At 44.6% G+C, this 25,385-nt stretch overlaps 4 protein-coding genes across 4 annotated transcripts; 2 read left to right on the top strand and 2 right to left on the bottom strand.

Moving 5' to 3' along the window:
* The first annotated feature begins 82 nt into the window (after positions 1-82).
* BUD31 (BUD31 homolog) lies at positions 83-3,871 on the top strand. The gene is made up of 5 exons (XM_065412051.1): positions 83-156; positions 1,116-1,223; positions 1,969-2,091; positions 2,384-2,550; positions 3,598-3,871. Exons 2-5 carry the CDS (start codon positions 1,130-1,132, stop codon positions 3,646-3,648), a joined length of 435 nt encoding a protein of 144 aa, XP_065268123.1. The 5' UTR covers positions 83-156; positions 1,116-1,129; the 3' UTR covers positions 3,649-3,871.
* Positions 3,872-5,091: 1,220 nt separating this feature from the next.
* PTCD1 (pentatricopeptide repeat domain 1) lies at positions 5,092-11,220 on the bottom strand. The gene is made up of 9 exons (XM_065411527.1): positions 11,180-11,220; positions 10,186-10,743; positions 9,557-9,697; positions 8,973-9,191; positions 8,170-8,271; positions 6,983-7,756; positions 6,554-6,670; positions 5,815-5,997; positions 5,092-5,435 (listed from the first exon to the last, which is right to left on the bottom strand). The coding sequence occupies exons 2-9, from the start codon at positions 10,690-10,692 to the stop codon at positions 5,256-5,258; spliced, it is 2,223 nt and encodes a 740-aa protein (XP_065267599.1). The 5' UTR covers positions 10,693-10,743; positions 11,180-11,220; the 3' UTR covers positions 5,092-5,255.
* Positions 11,221-11,378: 158 nt separating this feature from the next.
* CPSF4 (cleavage and polyadenylation specific factor 4) lies at positions 11,379-19,714 on the top strand. Its single transcript, XM_065411528.1, has 8 exons — positions 11,379-11,517; positions 12,732-12,782; positions 13,666-13,818; positions 14,624-14,719; positions 14,853-14,946; positions 15,807-15,879; positions 16,759-16,929; positions 19,086-19,714. The coding sequence occupies exons 1-8, from the start codon at positions 11,415-11,417 to the stop codon at positions 19,152-19,154; spliced, it is 810 nt and encodes a 269-aa protein (XP_065267600.1). The 5' UTR covers positions 11,379-11,414; the 3' UTR covers positions 19,155-19,714.
* A 2,049-nt stretch (positions 19,715-21,763) lies between these two features.
* Positions 21,764-25,078, bottom strand: ATP5MF (ATP synthase membrane subunit f). The gene is made up of 4 exons (XM_065411529.1): positions 24,998-25,078; positions 24,461-24,568; positions 22,472-22,588; positions 21,764-21,953 (listed from the first exon to the last, which is right to left on the bottom strand). The coding sequence occupies exons 1-4, from the start codon at positions 25,011-25,013 to the stop codon at positions 21,925-21,927; spliced, it is 270 nt and encodes an 89-aa protein (XP_065267601.1). The 5' UTR covers positions 25,014-25,078; the 3' UTR covers positions 21,764-21,924.
* Positions 25,079-25,385: the final 307 nt, after the last annotated feature.

Below are 25,385 nucleotides of genomic sequence, written 5' to 3'. Positions count from 1 at the left end.
AACTCGCGCTCCCCACCCAGAAAACGGCGAGTGAGGTTAGAGTCACTAAAGCGACTAGGTAGCGGAAGGACCCAAAGCTGATTGTGACGCCACAGGGGAGCGACGGATTTGAAAAGGCGGAAGCTAAATAGTGATCGTCTTTTTTTCTCCCGGCAGGTGAGCTCCCTTCTTTCAGGGAGGGCGATATCCCTCGGGGCGGCGGTGGGTCGCATTGCACTGCTCGACACGCCGCTGGGCGGGGTGAGAGTAGGGCAGGGGGTACTAGGCCACAGGCAGGCTATTGTAAGAGATGGCGTGTTCTCCCTTAGAGCCTAGCAACGAGAGACCTGCGCCTGGCCTGCTCCTTATTCCAGCCAGCCCGCTTCGACCATCCCTTGGGGTGTCTGGTCTGGGTCTCGTACAGAGATAGTCCCCTAGCTACACGCAGCAACTACGGGTCAATATTACCAGCTTTCAGCCCAGCCCAGGATGTTTAAACTCAGGTTTTCCTTGACTTGGCTAGGTGGTTTCACCATATCTGTGTATAATGGTTACGGCCATAGTCTGTGGTTAAAAGCAAATGTGAGGGGAGCTAAGACTCGGGGATTCCCAGCTTTGTCACTGACTTGTCGGGTGATATTTGGCTTCCCGGTCTTTACAATGGCAGTTATGATGCCTATGTATCTCTCAGTAGTTTGTGATGCATAATAGATAGGTCTTTGGATTGAAGGCATTAGAGAAGGGTAAAGTGTACTATTAACTGGGAAACCTGCCCTCAAAATTGAAGGACTATGTTATGAATTAAAACGGGAATTAGGAAAGGCTCCCTCCCTCCTATACACTGATAACATGTTAAACACTTATTCATTGTTTAAAACAAAACAAAAAAAACAAAAAAGTGTCAGACCATGTCATTTGTTTGTTCCTTAGTTTCATTTATCTCTAAATAAAAAAACCCACCTCTATCTTTATCATTGAAAAAGGGGTAATGACTGCAAGGGAGTCAAAATAATGCTGAAAAGTTTCAAGGGCTTCCTTATGCTTTTTTTTTGGAGGGGTGGGGGTGCATGATGACCTTATGATATCTGGAAACATAAGTGCTATTGAAACTTGACCTGCATTTATCCCTATAACAGCCTTTTTTGAGAAGATGCCCAAAGTAAAGAGAAGCAGGAAAGCTCCTCCGGATGGCTGGGAACTGATCGAACCAACATTGGATGAGCTGGATCAAAAAATGAGAGAAGGTAAGTTATGAAGCCAGATGCTGGTTAGCATGTGACCCTATGATTGTACAGTCCTTAAGAGCTTCAGGATACACGTTTTATAAAAGGACAGCAAGTGTGGATTTTTAAATCTGTTTTCATTAGGGGCTAATAATGAAGATGAAACATTTTGATGATGATAACTTAGTGTGTTAATTTCCTGCATTAAAAGTTACCCCTAGAAGACAAATTCCTAATTCTAATTTAGGACACATGGGATTGGGACATGGCAGAATGAGTTACGTGGATCATCTCTGGATCTATGGCTTAATTTGCAAATGAAATGAATATTGTTCTGAGTCCATAGTACTCCACCCAAGCTCTAAGGACTACTGTAGGCCGGGATTGAAGCACGCTGGTATAACTATGTGCAGGGGGAAGCTTGCATTGCAAAGGCCAGCAGTGTTTGGTTCTAGTCTGTGCTGTCTCTTGGTTTCATGGGTACTCAGATGTGCCTGTCCTATCCAATCATTATACCTGTATTTTCCGTACCATCATCCCTTTAGCGCACTGAGTTCCTTTCCAAAGGGAGTGCATGAGAGTTAAATACCTCCTGTGTGTATTTTTACTCCAGTGAATTTTGTTTTTGACTATCTCCCCACACCCCTTTAAAACTACATTTTTTTTTTCTCGGAACAATTGTGCTTTTTTAGGATATATAGTGCTGTATGTAATAACTTATAGGCCACTGACAGTGAAATCTGATTTCTGTGCCCTCTTTCCTCAGCGGAGACTGAGCCTCATGAAGGGAAGAGGAAGGTGGAATCCCTCTGGCCCATCTTCAGAATTCATCATCAGAAAACGCGCTACATCTTTGATCTCTTCTATAAGAGAAAAGCTATTAGCAGAGGTAAAAAGCTTAAATATTTGCTCTTGTGGTGAAGAGCTCACAGCTTCCAGATGGAGTGTATGAATCATTAGCCAGTGAGTGTAAACCAGAATTAGATTATTGATGGGAAAGGATTAAATAATTCTTAAAAAAAAAAAAAAAGTGACTTTCCCTCTGTCTGTATTTGCTAGCAAGTGGAACTAGCAATGAGAACTAGATTCAGTGTAAAGACTAAAACTTTTTAAATAAACTGTTCATTTATCTGCCTCCAATGAGAATTCTGTGGTGCTCACCAGTCACCTCTCTCGTGCAGAACTGTATGAGTACTGTATCAGAGAAGGATATGCTGACAAAAACCTGATTGCAAAGTGGAAGAAACAGGGTTATGAGAACCTTTGCTGCCTGCGCTGTATCCAGACTCGGGATACCAACTTCGGAACTAACTGCATTTGCAGGGTCCCAAAAAGCAAGCTGGAAGTGGTATGAATTTTTTATTTGCTCTGATGCTATTTTCCTTGCTTGGATTTTGAGCCAGCAGTTATGACTTACCATAATTGTATTTCCTCTGCTACCTTTGACAATAGTATCAATTTCTAGTTTTCCTTACCACTGGATTCTGCTGTTAAGTGGCCATCCTCTGTTTTTCCTGTTTCCTGAAGCATTTGCCCATGAAAATGACATTAAGGGTCTAATATAGACTTGCCCTAGTTACCTTCACACTTAACCAACTAACATTCTGGTGCAGTGTTTAGGGTGCTAGAACAACACTTGAGACCAGAGCACTGACTTCCTATACATAGTGTCTTGAGCCTAATTACGTGTATTACTGTGGCATCTAAGAGCCCTAGTCCTAGACCAGGACCTGATTGTGCTAGGCACTGCACAAACACAGAACAAAGAATGGTCCTTGTCTCCTGCAAGTCAGACTGAGGTATTTTTGAGAGGGATTTGACTGTGGCAAAGTACAGTGAAAGGAATCTTAAATACCCAAAAGGAAATACAACTGTCTAGTTTCTGATGCGTTCCCTTTATTCTTGATAACTCGAGCTTGTAACATAGCTATAGTGCAGACGTTCCCACTTCTGTAGATGAAAATTTGTAATAGTAGGAAGGAAAACTGATAGTCCTAGATGTTAATTGGTCCCATGACTGTCTCTTGAACGTTCTATTCGTAGTTCCAGACAGCAGAGTCCCACTGATGCACTTCTTGGCCAAACCTAGTTCTGTAGGATTCCATAATCTTTCCTGGTGGAATATTCACTTCCATTTGGTTTTATAGTAATGCCTGATTCTTGCTTCACCCCCGGAGGGAAGGTGGGGCTTGCGTAGCCTCTGCATAATGTTGCGTAAAGTGGTGGTGGGAGACTGTTTGTAGAGTAGCAGGAAACTTAGAGCTATGGAAGCTTCAGAGGGCTTCCCCTGTTCGAGATGTAGCATACTGCACTAGCTTTTTATTAAGAATACTTGTTCTCGATATAAAGTAACTTATCTGGAATGTGGTGACTAATGCTTGTTTTTGCTTTATAGGGGAGAATCATTGAGTGCACGCACTGTGGATGCAGAGGCTGCTCTGGGTGAAATCTTTAAAAACTGGACACTTTGGGGGTTCTGAAAAGTGCTGATTTCACATCATGGACTATTCCTGCTATAACTGTCTTGTATAAACCCTGCAGTGAGTGAAGCTTCCTTTATCAGTCTGAACAGCAATGTGCCCACCTGGATCATAAAATGCAGTAGTGAATGATTTTGACTAGTCTTGTATAACCATTTTATTTTAAAATAAAATCTTACCTCCCCCCCATAGTGGAGTGGCATAATCTTGTGACAAGGCAGTTCAAAGATTGATTACACATATTCACAATGGCATATGGCTCCTGGCAGCAGAGCTGTATTGTCAGTAGTAGAGGCACCTGTGAATGGGGTGTAATCCTTAACAAGTGACAACTCTATGCCATACCCAGGAAGCTGACTTTGTACAACTATCCCTTTGTCTTTAATAGTAGTGTCCTAATTACAAAGTGACTCCCTAAAGCAAGATAGTGAGGCAGGTATACAGAAACTAGTGTACAGGTTTTCTGTTACTTCAAATTTCAGTACTAGTGAGGGTAGCTGGCCTGGTTGTACCATTGGAAAGTCAAGCTTCCTCATTCTCCCTGGGTTACAGCTTTCTGTTAGGAGTGAGTTCCTGGGGTTTGGAATTCTTGTCTGTTACTAAATCTAGCAAGTCCCAGACTGCCAACTTTCAAGCCCTGAACACTTCTTGCGGTGGAGGGGAAGGTAGCTTTCAATAAACTGCTTAACATGAATTGCATTGTAAGTTTAGTGGGACAGCATGGAGGTACAAACTGAGTACTTAATTTCATGGATAATCGCACCATTTGGCAAACACTAAGGAAAGTAACCTAGGGTCAAATGTGTATCGTCTCCTATTTGAGCCAAAAACTGGCCTTAGGTTGTCATTAATGTTACAAATGCTTAGCAGCTGTATTCCACAAGCAGCTGTTAGTGTTAAACATTTTAAGTTCTCCATCTATCATATACTCCATCTCCTCTGCCACATGTGATCACATTGTAGCCCTTCTAAAAACAGCAGGAAATGCAAATGCTTTCTTATTAATTTTCCACAGAAGCATCTAATAAGTGTTTTGACCTTTGAAAAAAAGATAATCCTCTTACTTGTTACTCATGTTTTAGGGGTGATGTTACTTCCCTAAGAAGGTGCTAGTTTCCTCTCCTAGGGACCAGCAGACATTGGCTGCTGTTCAGGTCTAAAGGCCCTCTTCTTCAGTGATGCCTGGACCCAGAGAGGCAGATGGAATCAAAAAAACTGCCTTATGATCTACCTCTGAAGATGAATTAGAGAACCACTGAGTAGTTGTTTCTAACAACTCTGGCAATTCAAACCTCTTACAAAATCAAACACAAGCTTGCCACTTACTAACGAAGCATCTGTTAACAGTAGTGGGAAGCGACGCTGTGCTGATGACCACCCAGTCCTTTTTAGTTCTTATTTCTCCTTTCTGTTGAGATGGTACTTTATTAAACAGTCAGAACATACAAGTACAGTGCTGCCAGCTATAAGGCACCTGAAGGAAACAACCCTCCAAATTCCTCTGTCTAGGTAGTTCCAGCATCTGACGTCGTGCACATTCCACACATGGAGAATACTGACTTGCTCTCAATAGTTACTGTTCCCTGGTGCCCTGGGGCTGCGTGTCCTCAGCACTGCCCTTGGCTGCTGAATTCTTAGTTCTGTATTTTGCCCATGGGTGTGGAGTCTCCTCTGCTACCATTGCTTTTAGCCAGCGGAAATAGTAGCCTCGGAACCCATCAATCTTCTCCAGATATGTGTTCTTTGACTTATACTGCAAGTGAAAACCCAATAGTACGTGTTATTCTATGGAAGAGTAACTAGGCTGCTCTGATTCTGCAAATTGGAAGAAGACAGAATACTCCCACTAAGCCGATACAGAAAATATTTGGCAGCTGCACTGTACTCTTAACTGTCACCATTTCAGCTGATGCTTAAACAGGTAGTAGATGAGGAAGATACAATTTTATTGGGGCAGGGAGGAAAGGTAGAGATCTTAAAAATTACTTCACTCTCCTGCTAGGCATTATATAAACAGACAGTCCTTATCCAAAACAGCTTAGTCTAATCTGTGCTTTTCCACATTATAATGTTCACTTCAGCCATAATCAGTTACATTGGTCCTGGTCCTAATAAATGACTGTGGTACTTACCCTGTCAAACTGAGGTGGATGCTGAGCTGCAAACTCCAGCTGGCGTATGACAACTTCGTTTGGGGGGACCTGGTTCTTTCTCATGTCCCGTAGGATTTCTGTGAGGTAAGTATAGTCCAACTGCTTCACAGCTGCATTGATAAGGGTGCTGTAGATGTGGGTGTTAGGAGTAATCCCAGAGTTCTGAAAACACATCAGTGTCCGAATTATTAGTGCCTGCTATCTACTACAGAGCTGATCTCAGCAGACCTTTCTGCCGGAGAGATATGAGCATATCCTAACTGAGAATCTTTGACCAATGTTATTATTTGACCTCAGTGCTGGCAAGTCACATCACCACTTAAGCTAAGAGTGCAACAGCTGAAGCATAGATACTTTTGCCTACCAACACGCACTTTGGGAGACGTGTGTGTCACAACTCCACTGCAGATAAGGGGGAAGGGCCCATTGCCTAGGGAGTGCGGCTGCCTTTCCTGTTATGGTTCTGGTTACCTGTACAGTACTAGTGAAGTTTACAATCCAATCCTCCTTCCCATGACCCATGCATTAAGCTAGACTACTGTACCACAAAGGAGGAGTTGCAGAAGATCTGACTAGAGGGAGTTCCATTACTTTAGCCTCAGTGAAAGCTCATGTAGAGAAAGGTATAGGATCACTGACTGTAGGAATCCCCCAGTTACTGCTGTCCCAATAATAAAGTAATAATACTTTCCAGTAGCCAGAGCTGTAGTTTTTGTACCTTCATGTCCAAAAGTAACTGCAGTCCATCTTTCTCTCTGCGGCAGGCTATTGCCAAGTTACAAAACGTCTGCATGTTGGGTGATATTCCCCTCCGCACTAGAGCGGTCAGCATGCCCTGCAAAACACAAATACTTGAGTACTCAGACCATTCTAGATGATTTAAGATGCAGCACTGACTGTTTCCAAAAGAAGTTCCAGCTAGTTCTCTTTAGACAGAAGGTTGCTATCTGAGAATGCAACAGAATCCTCAGAGCTCCAATAAGTACTTTAAGGGTCCCTTATGGGAGGGGGAGAGAATATAGGATTCTGTGCCTTCTGCTGTGAGTGGAGAGTTGATCTCATCAAAGGTTAAAAGGCAGCTAACATGACACCAGTATGACGATAAAAGTTTGCAGTATAGTCATCATTTAGGGGCTCTTATTCTTACCTTTGCACCTTCTAGGTCTCCCAGTTTACTCTTCTTTCTCAACAAAGTATTAAACAAGGTCACATCTACTTTCACTTTATGTTCATCCAGGACTGTCAATAAAGAGGATTCTGACTGGCTCAAAGGTTCAATCAGCTCAGCCAACAGTGTGAAAGTCTTAATGTTGGGTGCCACATTGTCCTCTTTCATTTTATTCAAAAACCCCTCCATGTTCCCCATCAAAGCCAGCCTATCGAAGGGCGTTGCTACTGTCCCTAAGGAAACCAAGTTCTTATTGGAGATTTTCAAATCCAACAAATTGGGCAGGTTGCAAGCAGGCTCAAAAAATTGACCTCGGTTTGTTTGAGGTGGATCTGAAATAGCCTGGTTTCTTCTGAAGTCTCCAATCCTACTGCATTCTACTGTCTTATTAGTGAGACCAGCCAATCCAGTTCCTGGCTCAGTCTGAACCTCACTCAAGTCTTCGTCTTCATTGTTGATTAAGTGTTCCTCAGCTTTTCTGGAATTTTCTTGAAATATTTGTTTTTCCATGGTTTCCACATCCAACTGGGTAGAAATTCCACTGTCTGCTCCCTTCCTTTTCTGACTTTTCACCTTTTGACCCCGCCTACCTGATACGAGCTTTACTTGAGCAGGGTTTTCATCTGTGCTTCTTAGCAACAAGTCAGAAGCCACAACTGGGTCACCTATTCCACAATCCCTTGCAGCATGGAGCATCAAATTGTAAGTGTAACCATCAGGTTTAATTCCCAATTTAGTCATTTGTCGCCAAACCTGTTTTGAAAGGGAAAAAAAATGTAGAGAAGCTTAGACAGAGTTAATGTATGTGAAATGTGTACAGCATTAAAGAAGTGGGGTATTTTTAGCTAGAAGTAATCTGTCATATTTAGACCCAATTATTGTAACATTTTAGGTGCCCACCATCAGGGTTTCTAGCTGCACAAATGGGAATGAATACACTTCTTCAACAGAAAAGACCTCCACACCACAGACCGGACACCCATCCAAACTATTATTAGTACAATCCTGTAGTGCACATGGCACTTTATGGGCATCAGATAAGAAGCCTGACTGAGGAGCTTACAGTTTAAGCACCTCCATCAGCTCCAAAGGCCCCTCCCACAGGTTCCAATCCCAAGTTACAGATACAACAGTTAAATGAATGGCAAAACAGGATAGAACTAGACCTGCAAGGCATATCTGAGGCCACTCTCCTTGTCCTTTATGCAGCCCATGAGAAGGAAACTGAAGGTCTCTGTGGTGACAGCATGGCCTTTATGCACAATTTCCTAGAGAAGGAAAAGGAAGATTACAGTTACACCAAGGGAGTTTATTCTGCAGCTGATTGCTTAATGGAAAGTACTGCCTTTCTTGCTGCTCAATGGAATCACTTTTTTGAGACACATCTGCAGCAAACTGCATGGGAGGTCTAAGGACTCCAAGTACTTTAAGCAGAATGATGGCTACAGAAAAGAGAAAAACAACATCTGACAGCTACTTCAATCTCAGTCTGTCTCAGCTGAAGGTGCTATAGGGAATAGTGTAGGAAATTTGGGTGGGATATAGGAAGGAACTGCTCAGCTGCTCCACTGTCAGCCTTTCAAGGGGGAGCTGCAGTAGAGGCAAAAGCAACCGCTTTAGATGAATACACGTTTGTAAAAAAGGGACCGTAAACCTGACCTTTACACAACACTTAATACTTGAGAGCAGAATTTCAAAACCTCTAAGTCTGAGCCTGCAAAATCCTGTTTTTGTCTGTTTAAACTGAATACTTAAGATATCGAACTACCCAGTATGATTGCATAACTCAACGCAAGCACAAAAGAGTGATCCTTTAAAAAAAAAAAAAAATCAATCTATTCCCCCAAGCTTAAAGGCTAATATAACAATGCATAATTACAACCTGTCTGCAAGGAAAGCCACATGCTTCCCTAAAGTGCTTTGATTAGAGATGGAGATATGTATAGTACAAGAAGATACTCCTCTTTACCTTCAGTACATCAAAGCATGTCCTGAGATCTGAGCAGATGGCACATACTTTCAGCAGAGCGTGATATGTTATCAGATTCAGCTCCAGATTTTTGCTCTTTAGTTCTTGCCGTAGTTTGAGCGCACTCTGCAGACCCGAATCTTTCCATGGCGACTCAGCACAGGCATTGAAGAGGGCTGTGTATGTAGCGTCTGTGGGGATTAAACCCCGCTTTTTCATCTACTCTCAGGGGGGGGGGAAAGTTAAGGAAATAATTATATTAAATAAAGAGCCCAGAATTAAGATAAAAAATAGTTCCACCTTATACAGATACCCTGGCGATAGGCACATTAGGAAAACCTAAAATAAATTAGATACAACATCTAAGCTTCAAGGCTACAGTAAATTCTTGAGCTCCAGTCTTCTGAGTCCCCAAGCACAGTGGAAACACCCATGGAAAGGCATTTTGGAGGAAGCATCTCCAGAATGAGCTCTTTCTATGGGACAGAATGCAAATGGGTATACTTTATCTCACGAAAGACCCCCATTGTACTACCTGCCAGTGACCCTGGCCCCTTTCTTAGGGAAACAGCTATAATATTTACATCATTGTAAAGTCTGAATGCCTTCTTCACATAGCCGACTCTGCCACAGCCACCAATCAGAACAGTGTAGTTGCTCTCCTCTGGCTGCAGACGCTCTTCCTTCAGCATCTGCACCTCAAAAAGCTTCAGAGCCTCTGCCAGCTACAGATAGGAGAGACAAAGATGAGAAGGTAAGAGAAGCAGTTCCTTAACTAACATTTAATAAAGCAGATACATATACAAATATGGAGACACACTATGATGAGACAAGGGGTGCATGTTTATATTTCACCTTGGGATGGAAACCACTAGCCCTCCATTCCTTATGAAGCCACAGAAATGTAATCATAATTCCTTTGCCAAAAGGGGTGACTAGTGAGAGGCCCTCTCCTTCCCACTCAGAGGTTAAGAGCAATTATCACTCTTTAATGAATTAATACTCTCCAACACCCCTGTGAATTAGATAGATAGATAGATATTACTCCTGGGGAAACTGAGGCTTATAAGGAGGTAACCAAACTGTCCTGGGCTTTAATTCTACTTCTGAATTTTTGTCTCCCAGTCCCACAACCAATCTAATAGATCATACTGCCCCTCAATTATCAAATGCCGTTAACTACTCTAGTGATTACAAGACCTGAGAAACCAACCTTGTCTTCCTTTATCAGTGCCTTGCATTGCAAAAAGTACCAGTATGGTGTGTTCTTAGGACCACGTCTAGGTTTCCGTTCTGACACTTTTTCCTCCTCTTCCTCTTCTGCTTGAAATCTTAAGTTCTGCAACTCTGATGTTGTTTTGCGAAAATATTTTCTAGATGAAAATTTATTAGATAGTGTTCCAAAGCCTACATCTGCATCACCGTCTTCCGATTCTTCTTCATGTTTCCTGATAGCTTCAGGGGAGCTGGCAGGGTCAATCTGTTTCAAGTCTCGGTTGTGTAACTTACAGAGACCCTGTGATGAGCTGAAAGGCCTCAGCCTCATGCACTGCAGTCTCTGGCCCAGGAATCTGAGCAGACTCGGTATATTTTTGGGACACCCTGAAAAGCTCTTTGGAGTTGCCCAAAACATTCGAGTGTGACACACCAAGGGATAGTAGCATTTCAGGGAGAACAATCCTCCAGGGAGCTGGCGGGACACCAACTGCGTGAACCTCATGATGCACCTCTTGTGTCACTCCCCTTCACTACGAGGTTAAACGTCCATCTCCTAAAGTCAACAAGAAAAGAGAGCCGATGAGAGGAGCCTGAATGGGGTCAGCGAGGGGAGCCCTCAGAGAGAGCGGGACACACACCAGGAACAGGCACTAGCAAGGCAAGGGCTGAAGGGCTTTTCCCCTGAGGGTGGAGAAAGTCCAGGACCCTGCACATGCTGTCAGGTCTAGTCCCAGCCCCTGGCTCCTCCCTGAGCACAGAGATGGGGGGGGGGGGGGGTGTCCATGCACCTTATGATCTGCTCTCCCCCGCCCTCCAGCCCCGGCCTGCTGGGGCCAGGCCCCACGAGGAGCCCCCGGGGGGGCTCTACCGGGAACCAGGGGGGGCTGCTGCTGGTGGTGGGGAGGAGGGTTTCCGTGGGGGGGAGGGGGGAGCATGGTCCTTCCCGCCCCTCAGCCCCAGAGCGCGCAGCACAACCCCCTTCAACTCACCCGCAGCCCTCGCCTCAGCTCGCGCTCAGGGGCGGGGTCATGGCAGGCTCCCCTTCCCATTGGCGGAGGCGGCCCCGCGCGGTGCATGCTGGGAGCTGGGGGGTCAGAGGTGGCGGCGGGTGAGGGTTGAGATCCCAGCATCCCGCGGGCGGGCGGTCCGGAGCGGCTGAGCCGGTGGCCCCGCCGGCCCCCAACTCCGCGAGTCCCCGGCCCAGGCCCCCTCCCCGCTGCCATCATGCAGGAGCTCATCGCCAGCGTGGACCACATCAAGTTCGACCTGGAGATCGCGGTGGAGCAGCAGCTGGGGGCGCAGCCCCTGCCCTTCCCCGGCATGGACAGTGCGTGAGGGGCCGGGAAGTCCGCTCCCCATCGCCACCCCCGGGGGGACACTCCCCCTCTCCTGCGGAGACCCCCCCATGGTCCCGGGGGGGATACCCCCTCCCCTGCGGAGACCCCCCCATGGTCCCGGGGGGGATACCCCCCTCTCCTGCGGAGACCTCCCCCCTCACAGCCCCCGGGGGGGAGCCCCCCTCCCCTGCGGAGACCCCCCCATGGTCCCGGGGGGAACACCCCCCTCCTGGGGAGACCCGCGTTCGCGGGCCCCGGGGGGGAACCCTCCCCATAGTCCCGGGGGGAACACCCCCCTCTCCTGGGAGATCCCCCCTCATGGTCCCGAGGGGGGAACACCCCCCCCCCCATGGGGAAAACCTCCTCCTTCCTTTTCTCACCCCACCCTTGTGTGAGAGACTCCTCCATATCTTTCTTCCTAGGGGAAAGCTCCCCTCAAGGCCATGAGGAGATGCTTCCTTCATCCCTTTAACCTCCCCCGCCCCCCAACCCCAGCATTGGGCAGATGGCCCCACAGGTTCTCATTCATGGCCTAATGGAATGTGTTTTGTATTTTGGTGTCTGATCTGCATGATTATTGCTTGAAAACAGACTTTATCTCATTAATTAAGGGACACTAGGGACCAGATTACTGTGAGGTAGGTCAGCATCAGTATCCCCACCCTATTGATGGGGAAAACGATTGGACAGAGAGGTGGAGTGACTTGTCCCTGGTCACACCAGGTCTGTGGCTGAGCCTCAAAACCTTGTGTTCTGATGATTGATGCCAGTAGTGGGAGGATAGGCACCGGTTAACAATGTGTGCTGGCTAGCCTAGTGTCCCTGTGTTTGACTCTGCTTGCACACCGCAGATGCTCTAAGTCAGGGTCACCGTGCATAACAAGGGGCAGTGTGCTGCTGACCACACTGTACTTGTTCGGTGGATAAATACTGTATGAGATTTCAGTCTCCAGGACTGGACAGGTTCTTTCACCAATGTGAAACTGACTTAAAAGTAACAAAAAATACTCTGAAGAGCCAAATGGCTGAGACCAGCACAAGAAAGTTCATATATTCCATTAACATGTAGTTTGCCAGGGGGATTTTTAATACTGTTCAACTGCTTTTGATGCCCAGAACTAGCTCATCTCTAGATGGAAGGAAACACTTTTAACATGGCTGCAGAGTTTCAGAAACCTTCACTGTGAATTTTTTTTCTCCACAGAATCGGGTGCTGCTGTCTGTGAATTTTTTTTAAGAGCTGCCTGTGGAAAAGGCAAGTGACATCCCTAATACTATATTCTGACAGAAACAAAAATAGGAGAAATAGGGGTGTTGGCAGTTCATTAATTATATTATCTTAATTTATAATACCCTAGTTATATTGCAGAGGTTGGGGAGAGAGACAGTGAGATGGAGATCAAGAGGGACTATGTTTCACGCACTAGAGCTCTCCAAAGCGAAGATGCATTGGTGGGATCCCTATAAGGTGGATGATGCGTGAACTAAGAAATTCAGGAGGGTGAGGCTTGAATTGATTACATACAAACCCTTTTGAGGGGTTTGGGCAATGGTAGTGGTAGGCACTGAGTACTAGGGTATGTCTTCACTACCCGCCGGATCGGCGGGTAGCAATCGATCTATCGGGGATCGATTTATCGTGTCTCGTCTAGATGCGATAAATCGATCCCCGAACATGCTCCCCGTCGACTCCGGAACTCCACCAGGGCAAGAGGCGGAAGCAGAGTCGACGGGGGAGCCACGGTCATCGATCCCGTGCCGTGAGGACGGGAGGTAAGTCGATCTAAGATACGTCGACTTCAGCTATGCTATTCTCGTAGATAAAGTTGCGTATCTTAGATCGATTTCCCCCCCCCCCCAGTGTAGACCAGCCCATAGACTGCCATGCAGAGGATCTGGCTGTTGAACTCCTAGCCATATATGTGGATAAACAGAAGACCTCCCTTTTCTAGGGCTGTCAGTTCAGGACCTTTCACCAGCACTAAATGGTAAATTCATATGCAAATGTAAAGACTTCTGAAACTCCTCCTCTTCCAGGATTCAAACAAAGGACCACCATTGCCCTGTAGGCCTGCACAAAGCTTCTTGCACTAAAAGTTCCAAATGTTCATTCTTACTTCTCCCCTCTCCACCCATAGGAGGCATGTGTCCTTTCCGACACATCAGTGGAGAAAAGACAGTTGTTTGCAAACACTGGCTCCGAGGGCTGTGCAAGAAGGGAGACCAGTGTGAGTTCCTTCATGAGTATGACATGACCAAGATGCCTGAGTGTTATTTCTACTCCAAATTTGGTAAGGGGTGTTGTGGCTTCTCATTGACTTCACTTCCTAGTGTGGGAATATGACTGGCAAAGAGGACCCTGGTATATACCTGTCATCTCTGCTTCATCTGCTCTCTCTACCCTTCTATGTCTGCTACTGATGCTTGTTAGATTGTAATTTATGAGCTCTGATCAGATCTATTTAGTTCCACATTGTATTTTACCCCCTTAACTCTTCGCACATTTAAAGTTTTGTCTTTCATAGCTTGTCCCTAACTTGAACTCTTTGACCCATGACTTTAATGGGTTTTGTTCCTGTTATGCTGATTTGGATCAGAGTTGATTTGGATGAATGGGTGGTCTCTACATGAATTAATTTTTCAGCAGATGATGAGTGACAGGAGGCTCAAGGATCCAAAAATTGAATGCCTCAGTCTTTCAGCTCTGGAGACCTGGGCTAAATTAAATTAACATATTGAGGCAACTTGTTAGAAAATTATAGTCCTGTAGGTTTCCTTGGATCAAGGTTAGCATGTAATTTGTAGTTTCGCCACACTTTTGCTGCATTAAATGTTTAGTTTTGCTGTAATTGCTTCCCTTTCCAGTGTACTTTATTTTTTAATGCGCATCTAAATAACCCAGTCTAGCAAAATCTTACTCACCTGCAGTGAGTATTTGTTGTTGTTGGTAAAGGGCAGGCAAATATATTTTGTGCCTGGATTTAGAAATATTCATGACAGTTTTGCTGAGACTAGATGATCTAGGTATTGTTTTGGGAGGGGATTTTACCTCATGCATGCTCTGTTTCCTAAAGTGTGTGTTTGGCTTTGGTACAGGAGAGTGCAGTAACAAAGAATGTCCATTCTTGCACATTGACCCGGAGTCTAAGATCAAAGACTGCCCCTGGTATGACAGAGGCTTCTGTAAACACGGTATGTATGGTGCATAGGTGCTGCTTTTGTGACTATAAAAATGAGGCTAATGTAATCCACCTCCCATATGTGCCACTGGTAGGTGCTGGGGTATGTGTGTAATATATGTGATCTATGAAGTTTTATGTTGTAGGTCCCCTCTGCAGACACAGACACACACGAAGAGTCATTTGTGTGAATTACCTGGTGGGATTCTGTCCGGAGGGGCCCGCTTGTAAATTCATGCAGTGAGTATGTTCTAGGGTCTTTTCTGTCATCTGTAGTTTCCTCTCTGATCAGTTACCCATCAGGTCTATCTTACCTATATTGCACCCATCAGTGTAGAACATTTGCAGCACTGATGCAATAACTGTACTGTACCACACATCTGAAGTTTTGTTCATATTTGAGTTTACCTCTTAAAAGTGAAAAGAATTTGTAGTCAGGATGATCAAAAGAGATTGGGCAAATCACACCAATGTTCCCCAAGAAGACATTGAAAATGTCAGTCAGTGCTTACATGGTCAATACAACTTGTACAAAGCAATTTAATTAATTACAGTTGATCTGATCCTCTTAACTCTAGACACATTATTCCAACAGTTATGCTTTCAGCTACACAACTGTTTTATTTCATAGTATATATTTTTTTAATCCTTGCATATGAGTAGTTCATTCAGTGGCCAAAATTGGTATGGACATTTACTATATTGCATTGCATTTTCCAAATATCAGATTAAGGAGGCAAGTGGCTGTTTAGATATTTACACACACAACTCTGGGACGTCAAACAAAGGTTGTGAGGACAACTGCAGATTCGATGAGTATATATCCCAGAATGCTTCACAGCTGCATACAGAAATACTCTTTACTGTCTCAGTACCTCCCCAACCACTTTAGTTTATAAAGGCTAAGCAGCAGAACGCAGGAGAGAAGGTCCACTTGTTGTGAAGCACAGTTTAAATAACTAAAGGTTTGCTTTGCTCTCTGGACCGTTATTTGTCTCTTAAGGAATTAGTTCAGTGCTGTGCTGGTTGTATATGCCAATTTCTGGTTTGAGTTTCAATTCTCTATATGTGTCTTTTCTCTTTGTGTGTTTATAAACCAGTCCTCGATTTGAACTGCCTATGGGAACCACAGAGCAACCACCACTGCCTCAGCCGACACAACCACAGCAAAAGGTACACGACTTCCCTGCCTCTCCCAGAGACAACACATTCGAAGCACAGCTCATTTAGATAAACAAATTTGACTCTCTTTTTAAAGAGGGCATGTGGTTAGAACAGGAACAAGCCATCAGGACTCTTATCCTACTCATTGTGTCTTGGGAAAACATCTGTAAAATGGGGAAAATCCTTTCCTATTTCAGAGGCATATTGAAACTTGACCAAAAGTTTTTAAAGAACTTTGAGATCATTGGAGGAAATGCACCATAAAAATGCAAAGTATTATCCTTTTCCTCTCTCCTCTTACTTCTGGCATTGATCACAGTTGCTGCCTCCTTCATTCTGGGGTTGTTTTTTTTTTTCTTCTAACTGAACCCCTGATTTCCCTCTTCCACAGTCACCATTCTGCTGCTGCCACCTTCCTTCAGCTGAGAGGGCAAATGCATGGCCAGTAGTGACAGTTCTGTTCCGTGGACTGTCTGGAAGGTGGGCACTGTAAGCATTAAGCAGTGCACCTGAGCTCTGCTACACTGACAAGCACAAGTCCTAAGATCACTCGTATATTGCAGTGTAAGCCCTTGGTCACAGAGCACTACCATGTTACATAGTATATCATATACATCTGTGTTTTCTTTATTCCAAGCAACCATCTGCCAGATTTAAAAAAATAAATCTGCTTGACACCTGTCATGGAGCTCTAATGGACATATCTGGCAGCCTAGCCCAGCTCTGTAGATCTGTTTTGTGAGGGAAGTCTTGGTTGCTAGGTCAAGCCCTGTATGCCCTATTGTTTCTGAACTTTCATCTCTGGTGTTTGGGCTGGCAGATAAATTTTCCTATGAATTTATTTAGAAGGTTATCATTCAATGTGTGGGATGTTCTCTTCCCTCCCAGCAAAATAACAATCCGCCATTACAAAGGTCATCATCCTTGATCCAGTTAACGAGTCAGAACTCTTCTCCCAACCAGCAGAGGACCCCACAAGTCATCGGAGTTATGCAGTCTCAAAGCAACAACGTGGGGAACAGAGGTCCCCGGCCGCTGGAGCAGGTCACCTGTTACAAGGTAACTCTCAGAGGGTGTTTGCATTTGAAAAATGCAAGGTAAAAGTCACCTAAACTGACTAGTGCATCCTTTGTGCTGCTAGTCACCTGTCACATTGCTTTTCAACTTGGTGCAGATTGCAGTAAAGGGAACAGGTGGCTGAGTTGCTGGGGCAGCAGGGCCTGTGAAGAAGCATTGACATTGTAAAGAAAAGTATTGAAATGTATGCACTGGTTATTAGACATGTATTTTGGATAGTGGGTGCAGCTTGGGATCAGGAAGTTAGTATTGAGCTATGGAGCCTGTGGGTTACCAGTTACCTAGTCTGTGGGTTGGCAAAGTCTGTCAGATGGCTCCTCGGTGGCCTGTATGAAATGGTTCAATGCACTTGATCCACTTGCTAATCACAGAAAACCCCACTAGTGGCAGTTAAAAGGACATTGTCAACCCGAAATTGAGCCAATTTCAAAAACCGTCTTAGAAGTAGTTTCAGATGCTACCCCTGCCCCTGAATGTTCCTCCTTGCATTTTCCTATTTTTAAAAAGGCTTCTCCCCTGTTGCTGTGTGAAAAACTCACCCAAACAACAGGGGAAAGTGACTATACACAGTCAAACCCAGAAAGGCTGAAGATGGTTCTGCCACAGCACACGTAGTTCCTGCCAAACCGAGGAACAAGACATCAAACCCAAATTTCTCAGTTAGTGGTGCAGGCAGCTCCTCAATTAAACTGAAACCTCAATTTCCATTAACATTTTGCAGAAACATCCCCAAATGCTACTGTAGGTAGCAAAGGATCTTCTTAGCCACTATTTTCAGTAAGTCGGACCAAGATGAGCACTAGCATTAATAATGAACCTAAACATTTCTTTATTCAAAACGAAGTCTCTTAATAATCCAAACATACAACTAAGACTGTTTTTTGGACTCATTCCATCATTATCTTCTATAACTAGACATTTATTCTGGCTACATGATTATAACAGCAAACATCCAAATCAGTTTCACTGAGAACCTCTAAGGCTCCAATTTAATACAAGGTTTGGGTTTCAGTGAAGGCAAAGGGCCTAAACCTACCCACTAAAGTTATCCTTGTGAGTCTTGCCATTAACTTCCTTTGTAGCGGAAACTCTAATTGGGGGCTAGTTGTATGTCATGGGGGAGGAATGGGCAGGGGAGAAGTCATAGGCTTCCCATGCTCTTTTATGACTAATCTATGCAACGCTGTTGCCTTTGTCAAAGGTAAAGCAGGAAAGCAGCACAAAAGAGGATATGGGGGCAGCAGCAGTTCTCTTCTCCCTCCCTCCCTCCCTCCCCGTTCTCTCTCTCACCACAGGGCTTCCCCACCAGGCACTGAGATCGTATGTTTAACGGGTTCTAACATTTCAGTCAGCTTTTTATTGGAAAATAAAAGATATTTTGATTTCAATTAGTTACCCCATGACTCTTGTCATGCATTTGTTTGGTTTTATTATCAATGCATGACTTTCCATTTTTCTGCAGCTGAAGCTTTGAAAAGTCACTACCCTACCCAAGGCTAAGCAGTTTCTCTGCATAGTCATCAATAAAAGAGTGCTATCAGGCTGGGATTTAAGGAAGTAATTCAAATAAATTGCACATCTGGAGAAAGGAGGGTCAGACTACGATATGTCATGGCTTCACAGTTTAGAAGGCTGTTTCAGGGAATAGGAAGCATCTTTTGTTCAGATTGAGTTTTACCCTTGTAGTCCAGGGTGGCTGACAAAGAGACTCTCATCTGAACGTTTATGTTCATCATACACATTGGTCAGAGCAGAGTCCTTGAGACTTCAGGTGCTGAAATATAGCAGGTAAAAAGCCCCCTTCTCTACAGCGGAGTAATGCAGTTAAATCTCCTCAGGGCTTTGAGTATCTCTATTGCAGCCCTTTCCCATTGGTAGTGCCAAGAACCCCAGTGTTCAGATGGAACCCGGGTCTTCAGGTTATAGTGGCAGGCAAGTTCTGGTCCTAACAGTCAAGTGGCCCCAAAAGGGTCTGTGGCAAGAATCTCATTTATGGTATAGCACAGAATGCATTAACTTGCTGAATATTGTCTCGTGTATAAATGGCATTGCTTCCAAACTAGAACTACTTGCCAGTTGATTTGTTAAAGGCAGTGTTGGGAAAAGCCACAATAACTTCTCACTTTTTTCCTTCCTAGTGTGGTGAAAAAGGACATTATGCCAACAGATGCACCAAAGGACATCTGGCCTTTCTAAGCGGACAGTGAGACAGCATAGACGGAGGAGAGTGCAAGGAGGTTCTTTACACTGGGGAAAGGTTTCCGCCTAGCACTATTTCTTGAACTATTGATCAGGTTTTTTTTTTTTTTTAACACCATTAGTGAAAGAACTGTGGCCAGAGGCTGGCTGCTGATAAACATTTTTGTAACTGTCCAATTTTTTATGTTTTAACCTTTTAAAATAGATCTTGGCCTCTGCCTTCTTTCACTGAGCCTAGCTGGGAGGTAGATCTAAAGGCAAATAGATGTGCAAATCCTCACCAACACAACATTCAGCATAATACACATCTTGCTCCAGTGTGTTTCTGTAAAGGATAGCCTTTGGGAACCTCCAACCTTTCAGCAATCCTTGTTCAAGGAGGAAGACAGACTGGAAGAACTAGTACTTGAAATGCCTCCCACTTCAGTGAGGGAGCTTGTCATGCAGCCCCCATGTTCCCTTATTCAATCTGAGGTTTCTTAACCTGCTCGGATGGCTCACATAACATGTGCTGTACCAAGATGTAAAGTATTTGTCCAACTGCAATAAAAGTTTGTATGCTTTGGCCGGAAGTATTTTCCCCCTTGCTGTTCTGCGGGGTGAGAAGTTGGTCCTTGTATGTGAAAACCACTTGTAGGGGAATGAACGTACATTTATGGTTTTAGCTGAAGTCACAAAAGCATTGGCTGTAGAAGAGGCGCAGGTCTGTTCTCACCATGGCAACCCTGAACTCAGACCTGAAGTAGCTTTGAAGGTGTAACAGTATATGGATACCAACAGATGAAGTTAGTTGGCATTCCCACAAGCAGTCAATTGCACAAGTATCTTCACGGGCTCTCGAAACAAATAAATGGAACTATATATTCTTGAGCTTGCTTTTAAATTGGACTCTGAGTGTTAGAGTATCCTCATAGAAGCATGTTTTTCCAAGCCAAAACACCTTAATTTTGTAAGACTTTGGCCCTTTGAAATAATGACAAAGGGAATTAAAAAAAAAAAAGCCCAACTGTTGCATCTGGAATATGTGAGCCTTTTCTAGTCTCGAGCATCTATCTACATTTGCTTATCTGCCGTTGTGTTTTTTCCTTCCTCTTTTAAAGTTGTCTGTGAAACTTAGGTTGTGATTTTTCAGGAAAAGGGTAATGTATGCCTGGGAAGCGATAGGACCCTGTCTTGGTTTAAATGATTACACAGGACTGTTGATTTTAAAAAAATTGTAGAAGAAGCTGTACTTACTGATACTCCTTTTAGTAAGTACACAGTGGGATATTCAGGCTTAAAAGTTAAAATTAAATCCACAGGTGTAAGTTGGCTGACTAGCATTGCTCATTCTGCATTTTTCAGAACATACACATCAAGACTTCTGTCCCTGAAGTCTATAAACAGGTGCCAAACCTGTGTTTGTGCTTCCAGCACAGGGCTGTTAGAGACTGTGCATCTCTAAGCAAGTACCCCAGTCTACACTTAGTGAACCAAAGCGTATCTGCTTGAGAGTATGGTCAGCTGGTGGAAGTTTTTTAAAGCCAGACAGTAATTTCATCTTTATAATACTGCTGAACACAGAAGTGCCCCCTGCCATCCTCCAGCAAGACCTTTATTCTAACCAGGTTCTTAATAGGCAGGGGCCTCTGTACCCCATTAACAGCTGTTATCAAACACTCTTATCACTGTTAGCTTTAGACAAACAGCCTCTTGTAATTCATCCATAAAGAACTGGCCCCTGCATCCTTCTGAACAGTAGCATCATTACTTACGTATGTGTTTTGTTAATGTAGGTGGTCCCGAGTATATCGAAGCTGTGCTTCTTTAAGTGACAACCATGTTCTCTCCATTGCTTATTTAGACTTTCACCATCATGGTTGGAAGTGTCAGCTGGCAAACATGGCTTTGCTGCTGTAGAAGTTTCATTTCATCCCTCCCCACTTTATTTAAAAAAAACCCAATAGCTTTAGCATAGTTGCTTGTCCCTGGCATTTAGAATAATCTGTCACATTCCATTTTAAATAGAGGCTACTCATTTGCTTTCATTCTGCCTTTACCATCACTTGGGCAAGGGTAGTTCTACACACAAATCAATGGAAGCCTTTTAGGCAGGAGCTGCTTGGCAACATACTATTGAAGACAACCACTATCTGAGATCTTACTTAGTAAAACAGTACAGATTAAAAGTGGTGGAAGTGGCCTCTAGCAGAGAAATTTTGTTTTGTACGAGGCAACTATTATTATGAGTTTTAGATATCTGTGGCTACTATGAAGTGTCTGTTGGCATCTTAAACAATTGAATTCTCCTTTGCAACAGTAAGAATCCTGTTAAAACAAGTTCTGACCAGTAATATCTGCACCAATTTGGTTGAAGTGAAGGGATCATTAAAGTAGAGTGGTACCCTATACAGTGGTAATACTTCTCAGTAAAATAGTTAAAGATTAATCAGTCTTATCCTTAGTCATTTGCACTGCACATTAGACCAATTTATTATTAAATGGCAAAAGGCTTTCTAACCATCTTCATTGTACCTACCATATAGGGGGGAAAAAAGGCGAGAAGACGCACACAATTTTCAGCACCAGAAAGTGAAAGTCTCACAATAATAAGAATATTAGCTACATAAACCAACCAACCTTAAATGTACATATTTTATTGGTCATAGAATCTGCCTGGAATTATAACAGTACAGAATTCAGTGTGACTGGCTTATATGCCTTCATCGGGGAAAGTTGTTCCAGCAGCTGAATCCAGGTCCAGGGCTGCAACTTGCATTGCTGCAGTAAGTTAATGTTTCAATGATACTTCCTCCAACGCTCATGCTCTGCATCATTTAAATTAAAACAAGTCAGTTTGCTGAAGTCATAAAGACCATTTTTAGTACTTAGGTATTTAAAGTACAGTCTAAGATTGCACTACACAGTAGGCAGTTCTTGACTACTGTTGGACAATAAAAGCAGCGAGATAATCTTTGTTCACCACTAGCACAAGTACTATTTTGTAAATTATTTAATTCCTAAATATTACCAAACAGCTAATTCATCTTCACAACTTCCGACAGGTAAGTATTATACCCATTTTCTACATAGGTTAAAATTATTAAGTGAAGGTCACAAAACTGCAGAGGTAGGGTTAGAATTCAGCTCCCTACTCCTAGTCCCATGCTCAGTCTGTTAGTATGTGTCTTGTCAGCATTTCTCTGATATATAAATAAGAAAGTTAAGCAATCTCTCTCACTTTGCTTCCTCTTCCAGGAACAGTTTTTGAAATACACCCCCCCCCCCCCATAGTTCTACAGACTACACTAGTGTGCCCAACCATACAAAGTAAGGTTTTACTTACTCAAATGCTCATAGTTCCAAATGTAGCTGACAACAACATAACCAAAAAGCACCATAGCGATACCACCGATGCCCCCTTTCTTCACATCGATGTACTTATTTAAGTATCTGACATAACCTAAATAGGGGAGAGAGTTATTTTCTTAGGTTCAGTGTCAATTATACCCTGTATACAGTTATACTTACAACTCAAAAGTCATTTTGTACAGCTACTTACTGTACCCCTTTCAACAGAAATTCAGATGAGAAAAAACAAGAAAATCTCTAGAAAATAGCATCTATGATCTCCAAACATACTAATGCAGTGGTTCTCAACCTATTTATCATTGTGGGCCGCATCCAATATTACCTGTATGGCTCTGGGGATGTCACATGGGCCATAGCTGTGCACTGACTGGGCTACAGGTTGAGAACCACTGTACTAATTAAACAAGTCTACCAGAAGACAACTCATGTTAAGAAAAATAGGATAGTATTCGCTTTAGACTCATGTATGGAACGGAATAAGAGTGACTCAGTATCTTGTTTCAAGCCAGATACTACTGAGACTTTCATGAGAGCAAAGTTGTTTCTCCAGTTATCCAATTTTTAAAAGAATTATATGCTGTCTACCCAACTACAACTAGTCAAGAATACTTGAGCTCATTGGAAGCTTCATGTGTTTAAAGATATCTGAAGATGCATATGGCACCTACATAAACCATGAAGTTACAACAGAAGTACAATATTTAGAAATTGCTTAGTCCTTAGGGTTTTTGCAAAATTGTTACTGAATTTTATTAGTCTTTGTATTATGTTAATCTCTACCAAAAGCTTGTTTCTTTCCAAACCATCGCCACCTAAAATTACACATTTTATTTGCCTCTTGTGATATGAAAAAAGTACTGATTGTTTATTTTAAGCACATAAATTCAGGTCCCACACACTAATTTTAAGGAATAAGCAGGCCATTTTATTGACTTAAAACTTCTAAAAGATCTATTTATCTACATGTAAACTGAAAGCATATTAAACCTCTGAACAGGCTGACAAAGCAACCTTAATGAATTCAAACACATTCATAAGAACAGAACAATATACTATAAAAAGCAACATTTCTGTGCCTGTTTTAGGAACATAAGAATTGCCATATTGAATTACATCAGTGGGCCATCTAGTCTGGTATTCTGTCTGCATCAATGGCCAGTACCAGCTGCTTCAGAAGCAGCACCAGGCAATTATGGGATAACCCGTCCCCAAGGAAAACTTTCTGCCTAGCCCCTGCAATAGTTAGAGGTTGGCTTATGCTCCAAAGTTTCTTCCTCACAGGAAGGATGGTGACAGTATATTTAAATATGTGCATAGTGCTGGTCAGCCTCAGTAGAGGAGATGCTTCCACTTCCTTAATGAGGGGCAGCATTCCCCACCGAGGATAGGTCTACACTTGCGGTGGCATGCAGGGTACAGAAGCTACACACCCAGCTAGCACCGGTATAAACAACAACATAGACGATGAGGCACAGCTTTGGCAAGTAGGGTCAAGTACCCTACATGCCTGAACTCTAGGATATATGCCCTATGTGGCTCTCTACAAGTCCAAGCAGTGCCGCTGCCACAGTGAAACTCCAGCAGCAGGCAAAGGCAGGAGCTGCCAGAGCCTTTCCTCACTGCCTCCCCCTTGCTAGAACTCTTCGTTGCCATGTGTATCTACACACTGCAGCGAGTGTGGATGCAGGCTGTTTTTCACTGTGATGGGTAGACAAGGTCTAAGTTTGAGAGGAGTGGGGGATGGGTGGGGCAGCCACTTAGTTCTCCCCAGTGAAGCCAGACATGGCCATTTAGGCCCAGATCCTGCAGTTGGCTCTGAGCAGGATCTGAGAACGTGTGCAAGGTTAGGATACGTGGACAGGATCTAGAAGGCAGGGCAGCTCCACATCTGTCCTCGCCGTCACTAGCACTTGGCATTACCCTTTACCAAGGCTACCCCTGCCGGCTCATGGGGCAGACTCACCTCTTCGCACAGCCCCAGTCAGCCCGGAGGGGGTGAAATCCCGCGTTGCAATCCAGCTGGGCAGCTGGCCCAGCTTCACGTCCAGGAGCCTGGTGTCTTTGAGAGGAACTGAGACACAGAGAAAGCCCAGTCACTGCCCGTTTGGCGGGGAATAGCTGCAGCACAGGGACACGGACAGCCCCCCCCCACCCCCGGGGGGGACAGGCGCGGAGAGACGGACATTGGAGGGGAGGGTATCCGAGAGGTGAGCAAGGCCCTTCGGGGGGATGGGCAGTGAAGGGGGGACAGGGATCCTGGGGGCGTGGGGATGGGCATAGAGGGCACGGGGGCAGGAGAGGGCCAGGCACTGGAGGGAGGGAATCCTGGGAGCATGGGGTGGGCAGGACCGCGCCCGGGGCGTCCCTTTGGGGGGGAAGGGGTCACGCTGCGGAGGCCGGGCTAGGGCCAGAGGCGCCCCGCAGGACCTGGATCGGGTGCTGGGCGGGAACCAGCAGCCGCAGTCTCCGGTCACCTTGGAGCCCCCAGGGCCGCACTCACCGGGCCGGTCCGCCATCTTGCAACTGCGCGGGGTGTCGGTGCGCAAGAGAGGAGGACGGGGCAGGACGTGGCGCTGAGACTCACGGGAGGAAGGGCTCAGAAGCCGGAAGTGAGGCAGCCGTTGCCGGTGTAGGCGGGGCGCCATGATAGGGAGGGCGGGGTTGGCTGGCTCCGAGCCTCGTGCGAGCAGGCCCTCCCCCGCGTGTCACGTGCAAGGCGACACCCCCTCGTGTGAACAGACCACCCACGTGTCACGTGCAAGGAGCCACCCCTTCGTGTGAACAGACCACCCACGTGTCACGTGCAAGGAGCCACCCCCTCGTGTGAACAGACCACCCGCGTGTCATGTGCAAGGAGACCCCCCTGTGAACAGACCCCGGCGTGTCAC

The sequence above is a fragment of the Emys orbicularis genome, chromosome 10, assembly GCF_028017835.1.
Source record: "Emys orbicularis isolate rEmyOrb1 chromosome 10, rEmyOrb1.hap1, whole genome shotgun sequence".
In the NCBI taxonomy this organism is placed as follows: domain Eukaryota; kingdom Metazoa; phylum Chordata; order Testudines; family Emydidae; genus Emys; species Emys orbicularis.
This window is presented reverse-complemented; position numbering and strand designations above follow the sequence as displayed.

What these genes read in the sequence shown, in the direction of transcription:
- BUD31 (XM_065412051.1), top strand. Translation starts at nt 1,130, where the DNA reads ATGCCCAAAGTAAAGAGAAGCAGGAAAGCTCCTCCGGATGGCTGGGAA. An exon ending in GAGAAAAGCTATTAGCAGAG is followed by an intron (nt 2,092 to 2,383) that starts GTAAAAAGCTTA and finishes TCTCTCGTGCAG; the next exon opens with AACTGTATGAGTACTGTATC. An exon ending in CAAAAAGCAAGCTGGAAGTG is followed by an intron (nt 2,551 to 3,597) that starts GTATGAATTTTT and finishes TTTGCTTTATAG; the next exon opens with GGGAGAATCATTGAGTGCAC.
- PTCD1 (XM_065411527.1), bottom strand. Translation starts at nt 10,692, where the DNA reads ATGAGGTTCACGCAGTTGGTGTCCCGCCAGCTCCCTGGAGGATTGTTC. An exon ending in GCCTCAGATATGCCTTGCAG is followed by an intron (nt 7,757 to 8,169) that starts GTCTAGTTCTAT and finishes CTTTCAAAACAG; the next exon opens with GTTTGGCGACAAATGACTAA. An exon ending in GAGACCTAGAAGGTGCAAAG is followed by an intron (nt 6,671 to 6,982) that starts GTAAGAATAAGA and finishes TGTGTTTTGCAG; the next exon opens with GGCATGCTGACCGCTCTAGT.
- CPSF4 (XM_065411528.1), top strand. Translation starts at nt 11,415, where the DNA reads ATGCAGGAGCTCATCGCCAGCGTGGACCACATCAAGTTCGACCTGGAG. An exon ending in AAGAGCTGCCTGTGGAAAAG is followed by an intron (nt 12,783 to 13,665) that starts GCAAGTGACATC and finishes CTCCACCCATAG; the next exon opens with GAGGCATGTGTCCTTTCCGA. An exon ending in CGACACAACCACAGCAAAAG is followed by an intron (nt 15,880 to 16,758) that starts GTACACGACTTC and finishes CTTCCCTCCCAG; the next exon opens with CAAAATAACAATCCGCCATT.
- ATP5MF (XM_065411529.1), bottom strand. An exon ending in GACTGGGGCTGTGCGAAGAG is followed by an intron (nt 22,589 to 24,460) that starts GTGAGTCTGCCC and finishes TCCCCTATTTAG; the next exon opens with GTTATGTCAGATACTTAAAT. An exon ending in TTGGAACTATGAGCATTTGA is followed by an intron (nt 21,954 to 22,471) that starts GTAAGTAAAACC and finishes TAAATGATGCAG; the next exon opens with AGCATGAGCGTTGGAGGAAG.